This window comes from Mycteria americana, chromosome 2 (assembly GCF_035582795.1).
Source record: "Mycteria americana isolate JAX WOST 10 ecotype Jacksonville Zoo and Gardens chromosome 2, USCA_MyAme_1.0, whole genome shotgun sequence".
Classification (NCBI taxonomy): Eukaryota; Metazoa; Chordata; class Aves; order Ciconiiformes; family Ciconiidae; genus Mycteria; species Mycteria americana.
The window spans coordinates 151,025,708-151,037,649 of NC_134366.1; the positions used below are offsets into that span (position 1 = coordinate 151,025,708).

General features: G+C 59.7%; 1 protein-coding gene across 4 annotated transcripts; it reads left to right on the forward strand.

The window, feature by feature from the left end:
* The first annotated feature begins 817 nt into the window (after window positions 1–817).
* On the forward strand, window positions 818–6,833 carry OSR2 (odd-skipped related transciption factor 2). Of its 4 annotated transcripts, XM_075495025.1 has the most exons (5): window positions 818–1,130; window positions 4,082–4,267; window positions 4,623–4,808; window positions 5,422–5,521; window positions 6,278–6,833. In XM_075495025.1, the coding sequence occupies exons 1-5, from the start codon at window positions 868–870 to the stop codon at window positions 6,458–6,460; spliced, it is 918 nt and encodes a 305-aa protein (XP_075351140.1). In that variant the 5' UTR covers window positions 818–867; the 3' UTR covers window positions 6,461–6,833. The 4 variants fall into 4 exon arrangements, with proteins under 4 accessions (XP_075351140.1, XP_075351138.1, XP_075351141.1 ...); XM_075495023.1 differs by having other exon boundaries at window positions 997–1,134; window positions 4,082–4,808; window positions 6,278–6,829; XM_075495026.1 differs by having other exon boundaries at window positions 997–1,134; window positions 4,082–4,808; window positions 6,360–6,828.
* Window positions 6,834–11,942: the final 5,109 nt, after the last annotated feature.

Below are 11,942 nucleotides of genomic sequence, written 5' to 3' on the forward strand. Positions count from 1 at the left end.
AGTTAATTTAAGTAATGACAAACAAGATAACGTTACAGATACAAATTCAGCCCAAATTCGCTGTATGTAACCAACCGTATGGCAGCTAACGAGGAAAATTAATATAGTGCTTTAATCGAGAAATTTGACGAGGGTCACAGAGGCCCCATTTAGCAGTAAATTCCCCGGGAATAAATCGAAACTGCTCTCGAAACTATTTGTCTGCTCCAGGTAGGGATTATGTGCTTAGTCACCGCGCATGGGGATACCTCCCCATCGGTTCTCCCTCTGAATCTGCCTTTAGGCGCCTAAAATAGCAATGAAAGGGCAGAGCCGAATCGCTGGAGTGTCGGTCCATAGGGCGACCCGACACGACGGCCGCGGAGCCCTTTGGACGTGAGCGTTACCTGCACCCACAGGTCCCCTCGGAGACGTGGGCGCCCGCAAAACCCCCACGTTCTGGGCTTGGGGGAGTTATTTTAGATATTTAAGCCAGTCGCGCCCCGTGTGTCACCCTGGCTGGGGCACGGCGGGCGGCCGAGGCGGGCGGTGCGGCGCAGGGAGCGCGCAAATCCCCGCGGCCGCGGCCGGCAGCGGGGCGGGGGGCGGCGGGCCGCTCTCGGAGGGAGAAGTCACCTTAGGTGACGCGGGGGGGGCGCGGGGGGCGTCCTGCCCCTTTAAAACCCAGTTGCTACCCAAACACAAGTAAACAGTGGGGCCGGCGCGGCGGGGCGGGCCGGGGCCGGGGCCGGGGGCGGTCTCGTCCCGTCCCGTCCCGTCGGGGCGGAGCGGCGCGGCCCCGAGCGGGGGGCTGTGCGCGCCGCGGGGTGGGCCGGCGGCGGCGGGCGGGCGGGGACAGCGCTCCACGCCACTCACCGCTGAAATGTGATGGACCGGGCAGGGGGCGGCTCAGACTCGCGCCGAGCCTCGCCGGGGTCGAAGGCGGGAGGCTGCGGGCGGGTGGCGGCGGTCTCTGCCCGGGCCCCGGGACCGCCGCAGCCAGAGCTCCCAGCCGCCGCCCAGCCCTCCGCAACATGCCGGCGGCCGCCGGGTCCCGGCCTCGCTGAGCGCCCCCGCTGTGGATCTAATGTCTCCGTGAAGGTGCCGCGGCCGCCGCCTCGGCTTTGCCGCGGGAGGAGCAGCCGGCTGCGGTAGGTGAGTGGCTCCCCCGGCCCGCCCTGCCCGCTGCCGTCGGCGGGAGGGGGGCGGCGGGGCCGCGGCCGGGCCCCGGCAGGGGAGCGTCCCCTCGGCGGGGAGCGCGGGGCCGCCGCGTTTACTTTCAGTTTGCAGCTCCGCGGCGGTTCGGGTGCGGGTCTCCCCGGCACGCCGCGGGCGCGTCGGTGCGGGGCCAGGCGGCGGCGGCGGCCTCCGGAGTGCGCGGTCGGTGTCCTTCTCGCGAAATTCCTCGCGAAGAGGAGCCGGCCCCTGCGTGGGCTACGGGGCTGACCCGCGGGTCGCGCTGGAGAGGTCCTCGGTCCGTGGGAACGTACCTGGCTGCGCGGGCAGCGGCGGCCGCGGCTTCGGGTGAGGCTGGCGGGGAGCGGAGGCGCCCCGGGGCCCTGCCGCTCCCCGGGAACGGCCGCAGCGCCCTCGGGGCACGGCCCCGGCCCCGCCGCGGGAGGAAGGGGAGGGCCGGCCGCAGGCGGGCAGGTAGAGAGGGGCGCACTGCCGGGGCACCGGGCTCAATTTAATTAAGCGCTCTGACCGGCAAGGGAGGAGGAAGTGCCAAGGTTTAAGTAACATCCGTTTTTGGTTGACTTTCCCCCCCCGCACCCTATTATAAGTAGCCTCAAAACCACGTACGAAGGCACTTTCTGATCTTTTTTGATCGATTTTAATAAAGTTACCTCCGAGTATAAATAGTAATAGATGTACTGTGGTTCAGCAACAGTGCAGTTTTACAAGTTTCTGCGTTAAAATACGGATTTCGTGTTCGGAATGGTTTTTCGGACTTGGGTCTTTGACACGAAAACGAGCGCCCTGCAATGACACCACCACACGTAGCTGCAAAACGCGGCTGTGAAGGAGGAGGCTCTGCCCTACAGAAGCCCTGTACCTACCTCGGCCACAGCTCATAGCCGGTGGCTCCGAGACCCAGCCTCAGCGAGCCGGGATGGAGGCAGGAGCCGCGGTAGCAGCCAGCGAAAAGCGATTTTATTGCCTCTGTGTCGGTTCCTGGTGGAAAGCGAATAGGAGCTCACACTACGACATCTTTAAAAATAAGTCTCTATATATAACCACCCCCCTTCCACAAAAAAGAAAAGGTCGCCATATATAACAAGTCGTATCGATAACACCGTCCCCGGTCTCGATACAATCGCAAACGAGAAAAACTGGGCAGCAGCGGAGGAAATCCGCGCCAGCCACGATTCAAGGAAAAGGACAACAGGGGTGGGTAGCTCTGCAGGTCACGCCCGGCCTCGTTGCCGCATTTTTTTCCCGGAGGGCCAGTTCAGTGCCGTGCCACAAACGGGGAGGAAAGGTATTTTAGGAAAAATAATACCCAAAAGTCGCTTTCCACCAGGAGGCTGCACGGTGCCAGCGGAGCGGCCCCAAGCCCGCGGCCGCGGTGAGGGCTGCGGGGCGGCGGCGGCCGAAGGGGCAGGGACGCCGCTGCCGGGGCGCAGGCTCTGCGCTCCCAGAGCCTCCTTTTTTTTTCTTCTGGTTTGGGGGGGGGGTGTTTTAGGATTTTTTGGGGGGTGGGTGACTTTGTTTATTTTGGAAACGACGCCTTACCAGTCCCTCCACCCAAATCCCAGGAGGGGCTGGGGCACCCTCGGCCCTACCTCTTGTTTACAGGCCCGGAGAGCCCCCGGCGCCTGCTTTTGCCGCTTTTCTGGGTCGTGGGGACAGCTCGGTCTGCTGGAAGTGAACCCTCACCGAAAACCAGAAAAGGAGAGGGCAGGGGCTTCCCCCCGCGCCGATGCCCCCCTGCCCCGCGGGAGGGGAGCGTCTCCCCGGGGGCGCCGAGGCGGGAGAAGCGGGCCCGGCGGTTTCGGTTGAACGGGCTGAGTGAAACCCTCTGACAGTCGCACACCGCTCATTAGCCCACGGCCCCGCCGCTCCGGCGGAGCTCCCGGCCGGGGGACGGCGGAGGGGGTGCGGGGGGCTCGGCCGGACGGCTGGGTCCCGCCGGGGCTGCTCTCGCCCTTCCCGGCCCTGCGGGATGGAGGGGGCCGGCTGCGGGGCAGCCCTCGGCGAGCCGGGGAGGCCTCCGGGCCGGCCGCTTTCCTCGCCGCCGGTGGGATCGCCCGGCCCCGGGCGGGCTGCGTGGGGCGGCCCCGGCCATCTGGAAGGGATCTCAGCGCAAAGTGGATTTATTTAGGACCTGCGGCGCGGGGGGCTGGGCAGGAGGTGTGCGTGCGGGGCAGGAGCTCCTTTTCTCTCCCTCGGTTATCTTGATAAATGAGTTGTTGTTGAAGGAAGAAAAATAAGCACCCGAGCTGCGAAAAACGCGGGGTTTATCCCCCCCCCGTCGCCGCCGCCCCCCGGGCCTGCCTCGGCTCTCTGTGAGCACCCTGCTCCTTCCCGGGGAGGCCCCAGCCAGGAGGGGTCGGGGTCGGGGCCTCCGCGCCCGCGGGAGGCCGGGCGGAGGGTGGGAGCGACGCCGGGGGCCAGGTCGGCGCGGGGGGCAGGAGGGAGGCGGCCCCGGGGGTCCCCACGGTGGCCGCGGCCCGGGCTGGGCGCTGCGTGGGGACGGTGGCGGGGCGGCGGGGAGCGGAGCGGAGCGGAGCGGCCCCGGCTCCGTTCCGGGTGCATTTTTCCACGATTCGTTTAATTTGAATCTGCGGCGCCTTCGGTTGGCTCGGCGCGGGGTTTTCTCCTTTTTGTTTTAATTTGGAGTGGATGTTTCTGGGAGTGATATTTTAAAAACTTTTTTTACGCTGTAGCTTCTCCGGTCGAAGCCACCGCGCCGGTGGGTCGGTTGGAGGCCGTCGGCCGCGGCGGAGGACGGGAGCCGGGGCTGGGGCGGCAGCACGGCAGCGTGCCCGAGCCGTGCCTGGCCCTCCCTGGCTCCGCCGCTGCGCTCGCCTCGGCAAAGGGAACCACGCTGCTCTCAGTAAAACTGCCTTTCCCCTCCTTTCTCCCTCTTTCTTCCTAGGATTTTTCCCCCGTCTCGAAAGCCCCGCAGAGGCACCAGCTGCGCTGCCGGCTTGCGCCCGCCCCGGGAAGATGGGAAGCAAGGCTCTGCCAGCCCCCATCCCGCTGCACCCGTCCCTGCAACTCACCAACTACTCCTTCCTCCAGGCTGTGAACACCTTCCCCGCAGCTGTGGACCAGTTGCAAGGTCTGTATGGACTCAGCGCCGTGCAAACCATGCACATGAACCACTGGACATTGGGCTACCCCAATGTGCACGAAATCACCCGCTCCACCATCACAGAGATGGCGGCCGCCCAGGGCTTGGTGGACTCCCGCTTCCCTTTTCCCGCGCTCCCCTTCGCCACGCACCTCTTCCACCCCAAGCAAGGGGCCATCGCCCACGTCCTCCCAGCCTTGCACAAGGACAGGCCCCGCTTTGACTTTGCCAACCTGGCCGTGGCCGCCACGCAGGAGGACCCCCCCAAGGTGGGGGAGCTCGCCAAGCTGAGCCCCGGACTGGCGTCGCCCCTGTCGGGCATCAGCAAGCTGTCCCCGGACAGGAAGCCCTCCCGCGGCCGCCTGCCCTCCAAGACGAAAAAGGAGTTCATCTGCAAGTTCTGCGGCAGGCACTTCACCAAGTCCTACAACCTCCTCATCCACGAGCGGACCCACACGGACGAGCGGCCCTACACCTGCGACATCTGCCACAAGGCTTTCCGGAGGCAGGACCACCTGCGGGACCACCGGTGAGGGACCACCGCGCCCGGGGCCGGGCCGTGGGGGGCCGGGGTGGGGAGGAGCCGCTGGGGGGGGTGAGGCCGAGCCGCTCCGGGAGCTCTGGGCCGAGCCAAGAAGGCAGCAGGAGACATCCCCGCTCCGACTCCGCGGCCGCGGAGGGGCCGGGGCAGCCAAAACCCGCGCTCTGCGTGGGACGGGCACCCGCGTTGGGGGGGCTGGGGTGAAGCCCCGGGGCTGTTGCGTTTCTGAAGCGCAGTGTGGGGCGCGGGGAGGAGGACGGGGCGCAGGTGGGCGCTCCCCCGCTCGCCCCCCTCCGCCTCCACACCCGCGGCCGGTGCCGAGCGGCGCCCGCTGCCGCCGGGCGGAGGATCCGCGCTGCCTTCGGGGGAGAGCGGGCTCCGGTCCCGCCGACGGGGCAGATGCGGTCCCGATCTGTCACCAGAGAGGGCAATCACGCCTCGCTACGAATTATTGCAAATGTTTTGAACCGGTAGAGGAGTTTAATCACGAACGGAATTATACGGGAGGGGGAAAATAAAGCGGGTTTTGGGGAGCGGGGCCCGGGGGCGGGTGGGCCCCGCGCTCCCGGCAGCGCCGCTCACCCCTCGGGTTGCCTTCCAGGTACATCCATTCCAAAGAGAAACCCTTCAAGTGCCAGGAGTGCGGGAAGGGCTTCTGCCAGTCCAGGACCCTGGCGGTCCACAAAACCCTACACATGCAGGTGAGCCCGGCGCTCCCCGGCCTCCTCCGCGCGTATGCCGCCGGCGCGGACCCGGCACGGACACGGCTCGGCTCGGCTCGGCTCGGCCCGGCCTGCCGCGGGGCGGGGGCGGCGGCTGCCGGGGGGACGGGGCTCCGGTGCGGAGGGGAGCGAGAGGGCTCCGGCGCTTGAGGGCTCCGTGCTTCCCCGGGGGATGGAAGCGGCCGGCGGTTACCTCCGCGGTCGCGAGAGACCCGCGTAAAAACGGCGGCCGCGGAAGACGGGTTAAAGCCGGCGGGGACGCGGTTGGCGGCGGGGAGCGAGCCCCGGGTTCGGATTTGTCCACGCCGCCGCTTCGGGGCGTTTTTCGTTGCGGGCTCCAGCCCTGCCTCGGCGGCGGCAGGCGCGGGGCGGCGGGGGAGGCCGGCGGCACGGAGAGGTGCGGAGAGGCGCGGAGCGGCGCGGAGCTCCTTGCCCGCCCGCCGGGACCGCCGCGGCCGCCGGGCGGGCAGCGGGAGCCCCGGAGCGGGAGGACGGCGCGGCGGCCGCTTTCCCTGCGCCCCAGGGGCGCGAAACGCCACGAAGGCAGAACTATAAAATAAGGCTTTTGGGGCAGGACAGGGCGAGTGGGCGGTCTGCCCTCCGCCCGGGACTGCTCTCGCTCCTGTCCACCCCCGGTATTTCAAGTTGTGCGTTGCGATAAAAAAAAGTGCAGTAGTACGTTAAACCAGGTAGTTTGTGAAGGATTAATCCTTTGCTTGCTTCAAATCTGAACAGGAATCTCCACACAAATGCCCCACATGTGGAAGAACCTTTAATCAAAGAAGTAATCTGAAAACTCACCTTCTTACCCATACAGACATCAAGCCCTACAACTGTGAGCAGTGCGGCAAAGTGTTCAGGCGAAACTGTGATCTTCGGCGGCACAGTCTAACTCACACCCCGCGGCAGGACTTCTAGAGCGGCCAGGGACCCGCGCCCGCTCCGGCAGCTCCAACTTGCCCATTTTACTCAAGGACTGTGTTGTACGAACTCAAAGACACGCACACACACACACGCACGGAGACACACACGCAGACTCGGGGCCAAGCTTTCCTACCACACGTCTGCGAAACTCGCTCAGAGAGTGCGGACTGCAGGATCGGGCCCCTCTCCAACCCACACCCAGGCGTAAAGCTCGTCTTGTAGATACTCGCGGCTCATTTTAGAGCTCTGTACAGAATGTGGTTTTCTTCGTTTGTTTGTTTCGTATCGTCGTGTCAGATGCACATCGGTAACAAATCGGGGAGGCAAAGTATCTCTTAAAAGTGTATTTCAAAATAAATCCTTTTTTTTTTTCCAAATACCTCCTGCCTTGTTGTATTATTCTCTGAACATTCAGGCTTTTTTTTCCTGCTGTGTCAATGCAATGGTAAAGCATATTGAATAAATTTCCTAGCCGGGTGATTGTACTGTCACAACAATTTCGGTGATCGCTTTTGTTTGGCCTGTTTCACTGTCGCTGTTGTGTTATCTATTGTTAAGTAAAATGAAAGTGCCGTATTTGAGAGTTTATAGCTCTATTACTTAATAGTACGAATGTCTAAATATTAACTCCTGTACTTTTTTTATTTTCCCCAACGAAATATTTTTTTAAAAAGAAGAGAAAGAAAGAAATACTTGCAAATAAACAGATCTTAGGAAATAATGCACAGAGCCCTTCTTACGCCAAAGCGGCTTATTAGTAACTTATTTGCAATCAGCCCATATATTGTAAAAGTCATCCCTCTCGCGGAGATTGCAGCAGACAGCCTCCTGCCAGTAGACTTTGGACACGGGCAATTCACCCGCGCAGACAGGGACTTTATCCTGCAGAAGACGATTCTTTCCCGACAGCTCTGGAAGCAAACGGCGAGGCGCAAATGCCGCCCCCGCCCCGGGGCTCATCCGCGGTCCCCCGCGGGCCCCCTGCGGGGCAGCGGCGCTGCCCAGCCCGGACCCCGGCGGCGCTGGCCCGGGGAGCGCCCCGGCCCCCCCTCCATCCGCGCCGCGCCCGCCCCGCGGGAGCCGCCCGCTGCCGAGCACAGGTCGCGCCGGGGGGGCGGACGGAGGGGCGCCGAGGAGAGGGGCTGTTCCACCCTCCCGGGAGACCCTCGTCCCCCGCGGGAGCTCCCCCTTCGCTCTCCTTCCCTCGCCGCCCCGTAAGCCCCCAGCCGCCCCCCGCCCCGGCGGCCCGGCGGGCCCGCCCCAGGGGCTGTGCGCTCAGCGCCTGCACCCAGTGTGCAGGGAGCGGGGCGGTGGCACGGACACCTGGCCTCCCCTCCCTTGACACCCTTGCGAGCCCCTCACTAGTGCCTCTGGTCCCCTCCGGGAAGGCCTGGTGCCAGTGCTGAGGCACTTTCCCTGATGTGTCGCAGGGTGGCTTGGATGTGCAACCCCTCTTCTGCCACCCCACTGCTCTTGTCGCTCCTGGCACCCTCCCTGCAATGTCTAGTTTGGGGCCCCAAAAGTTGTTCTTTTCCCGGCTGGGGACACCGGTCCTGCCCTACTCCTCTCTCAAACTAAGGACCAGGTTAGAATGGCAGGGAGAAATCTTCCCCCCGGCTCAGGGAGCCCTGTCCGGGGCAGGGAGCGATCCCCCTGTACCCGGCTCAGGGGGAGGGCTCAACTCCTGCGTCCCACCTAGGAGGGTGCCTGGGCTCCAGGATATTCTGTCCACAGTCCCACCAGGCCTATGGGGAGCAGATGCTGACAGGGCTTGGGTGGCTGCAGTGTCCCCATCTCCAACCCTCGTTGGTCCTGCAGCAGAGAACCACATTGCCTGAACCCTGTTAATGAGTAGCAAGTCAAAACCAGCAGCGCCTGGGCTGCGGCCGGGCCATCGGTGCAGAAAGGGCTGCATTACTGACTGCGGCTGCTTGTTATTGCTGTTCACTGCCTCCGCAGAGGGCCACTGTGCCCACCCCAGGGCTAGGGGCAGGGACCCCTTAGCCAGCCCCACTCTGCCCCAGGCCGAGGCAGCCAGGTGAGCTTCCACTGATGCAGCAGACACAGCAGTCTCAAGCTCGGCCAAAATTTCTTAGGTGGTCAAGGCCTACCTCTCCATCTGCTCCCATCCAGCAAGATGGGGAGGGAATACAAAGTTTCTGCAGCCAGAAACATTGGTCTGCTGACTGAAGAACAGTCTCCCTAGTCAAAGTTTATTTAAGGGCCATCTGCTCTTCTCCTCTTCACCCCCTGTGACTTGCACCCCTTCCCTCACTGGGGTGCTGCACCCCTGAGCCTGCCTTCCTCCTGTGCTGGCAGCCCCTGTCCTCCTCCCCAGCACACTGCTCCTCTCCAAACCTCTCTCCATGGGCATCTCCGCTCCCTCTCCGTGGGCATCTTCCCAATATCTGATTTCTTACTGGCTGACTGATTTTTCTACTCCCAGTGCATTCCCATTCTCCCAGTAGGTTATTTCCTCTAAGTTTCTCTATCCTTATTGTTCTTTGAGTTCCTGTCCCCAGGTCCCTTTGCGTCCCCAAGTACGTACAGTGAGGCTGGGATAACTCCATTCAAGTAAACACCCCTGTCAGGATACATATGGGTTTAGTCCACCCCTCCTAGGCCAAGTTCTATGTGCAGTTTGTTTGGAAAGAACTTAATCAGATGAACAATATCAAAGGACTAAATTACAATGATTGCATATAGCTAAGGTTTTATTTAATTGTTTGGGGTTGCTTGTTTAATAATCTTCCCCCTGAGCAGACACAGACTGTAAATTTATCTTCTGAGGATTTCAAAAGTTCAGCAGCCAGAACAAAGCCCAAATTGCTGAAGAGGGGCAGTGACAAGTATCTCTAACAGTTGGTCCCTGGACTGGTTTTTGAATTTAAACCAGTAGCTATCATCTTAAAATGTCAGAGGATGATTTAGTATTTCTCCTTAATATCAGTACACTTGCCTATGGCACTGACACACTCCATTCGCTTTTTAAAAGATCATCTCTCCCTGGGAAATTTCAGAGACAGCTATAAAGAACATGTTAAAATACACATACGGTTTGTTCGTATTAGATCTGTTGGGAACAGAAACAGGTTCTGTAAAGCTATCTCTGGAGCAGGTCTAGGGTTTATAGCCACAAAGTGCCATCCTGACTTTCACAGTGCAAACACTAACTACACTAACATCCCTGTGACTGCCGTTTGTGTCTGTGTGAATTATCCTCCTTCCCTCCGGAGCTCAGTCCCAGCACACAGCATGCAGCTCCGCGCTTCCACAGTTTCCTGGAGCTTCGCAAATCACCTGCCTCCCACTTCCCTGTGTTCCTTTCTCTCCCGTTGCCCCTTTTTTTTTTCTGCACTGCCTGTGCTGGCACCATTCATTCTGCGCCTTTTGCTGTATTACAGGCAGCAGCTGCAGTGGGGTAGCAGGGAGAAGGACTAGCTGTGCTACATACCAGGGATGAAAAACCAGCAGATAATAAGATATACTCTGGCCATAATCTCCATTTTTGGGGGGCAAATCGGATTAAAATATCAAAGTTCTTTAGGTTGCATCTGAAAACTGAGCTCTTTGTGCATTAGTTGCTGAAATGGATGCGGTCTGCAGCTGATGGCAGAGCGGCTCAGCCCAGCTATGTGTGCACACCACTTTTCTATGAGGTCATCTATTACATAGCAACTGCACGCCATGCTATTCCAGACCAGCACGCCCAATGCCAGCGTGCTGTTTTGCTGGCAAAGCCCAACTTTGTACCGGTCCCACCTCAGGAGCAGGCACAGCCCAGATCTAAATGGGAAACAGCCCAGCAGCAGCCCAGGAATGCAGCACGGCTGTGTCTGGCTGGGGCCAAGGGCTGGTGCTGAGGGTCCCACTATCTGAATAAATCCAGGCCATTTGAGTAAAACATGTGAAAATCCATTATTTATGGATTTTTTTCCCCTTCCTCCCCCTTTCCTTTTTCCTCTTCCTTTCTTCTCACTGCTCTACTTCTGGAGCTGCTTCTCTCACCCCGGCCTCATCCTGTACTACACCCTGCCTCCTGCCTAGTCTCCCCTCCATCTCCTTCCCTACTTTTTTCCTCCTGGTTCTTTTTTTGCCTTCGCATGTCCCACCCTGTGTTTCAACTTCTCTTTTCCTAAGCAAATTCCCCCACTCAGACTTTTCGGTTCCCTCTTTTTGAACCATCCCAGCTTCCACTTGTTGCCTTGATCTGTCCTGCAGCCACCAGCCCATACGGGCTCCCCTCTCTTCACTAACCCAGACCATGTTTTCTCTGCCTGGTACTTCTCACATGCTGCCGCTCTCTCCTTGCCCTCTCCACTAATCGATGCCACATCCACAGGTGTCAGTGCAGGTGCCCTGGATGTACTCAGACCATTTTAAGCACACAGGGTCTGGCACAGAGCCAGCAGCGTGGTCCCAAGAGGACCAGGATCGGTGGTGCAGGCAGCTGGCGGCAGCCCTGGCTGCTTGGGGTGGCAGCGCTGTTGGCAGCAGCGCTGCAGCCCCCGGACTTCGTGGCCCTCCTGGAGGTCAAGAGGAGCCAATGGTTTGAGGAGAATGAAAAAAGCAATGTACGGGCCCCAAAATTTCAAGACTGAGTTGCCGTTAGTCAGCTAAGCTGCACTGAGGGCTCAGAGCCTCCCACCGCTCCATGCTCCTAATATTGTAACTGCAGATAGTCCTTTATGTGTGGAAGAGTGACTTTTTTTACCAAGCTACATTACACAAGGATTTAGGTATATGTTGCTTTTATATTAATATTGTACTGTGTTTCCAGTGTATCTTTCCCTCCTCACAGCATCTCTTTTCCTCCCTAACTATGGAAGGTTTCAATAGTTCATTAGTGGCAAAAATAAGGTAGCTACTAGCCAAAATGTTATTTTTGTTGAAGTTATTAGAGAGGGATACTTAGATTTTAAAATGTTTATTTACATTCAAAATAAAGGCATTACATCTGTATAAAACATTCATTTTAACCTATATTTTAAAAAACTGAGACGCAGATGTTTGTGAAAATTTTTCTAGAAGCTTCTAGTCTGTCAAATAAGAGATGCAAAAATATTTATGCTGAGAACACTAAACATATTTTCTAAACCTGCAGAATTAAGGCAGTGCACTGTAGTGTAGTGCATTAAGCAGTGTAGCCTGCAGTGCAGGGTAGTGCAGCACATTAAGTGTAGTGCGGTGTAGTGCATTAAGCAGCGTAGCCTGCTCCCCCTCCTCCGAGCCTCCCTCGTGAGCCTGAGCACCTTCTCCCAGGCATAACTTTCAAATACTGCCCGGGAATTTATGCTAAATGGAGCAGGACCCCGAAAGCATTTACTCCCCAGCGCAGTGGCTTCACACCTTCATCCCCAGGCGGCCGAGCCAGAGCCGTGCACGGCCGCCTTCCCCAGGAAAGCTTCTTCCTCTGTCATTACCGGGGCAAAAGTGTGCAGCACCGACTGACTTTAGAAACTTATTTAAAAATTTA

Coding starts and splice junctions, on each gene's coding strand:
- OSR2 (XM_075495023.1), top strand. CDS start 4,153: ATGGGAAGCAAGGCTCTGCCAGCCCCCATCCCGCTGCACCCGTCCCTG. Junction 4,809..5,421: donor GACCACCTGCGGGACCACCG/GTGAGGGACCAC, acceptor GTTGCCTTCCAG/GTACATCCATTCCAAAGAGA. Junction 5,522..6,277: donor ACAAAACCCTACACATGCAG/GTGAGCCCGGCG, acceptor AAATCTGAACAG/GAATCTCCACACAAATGCCC.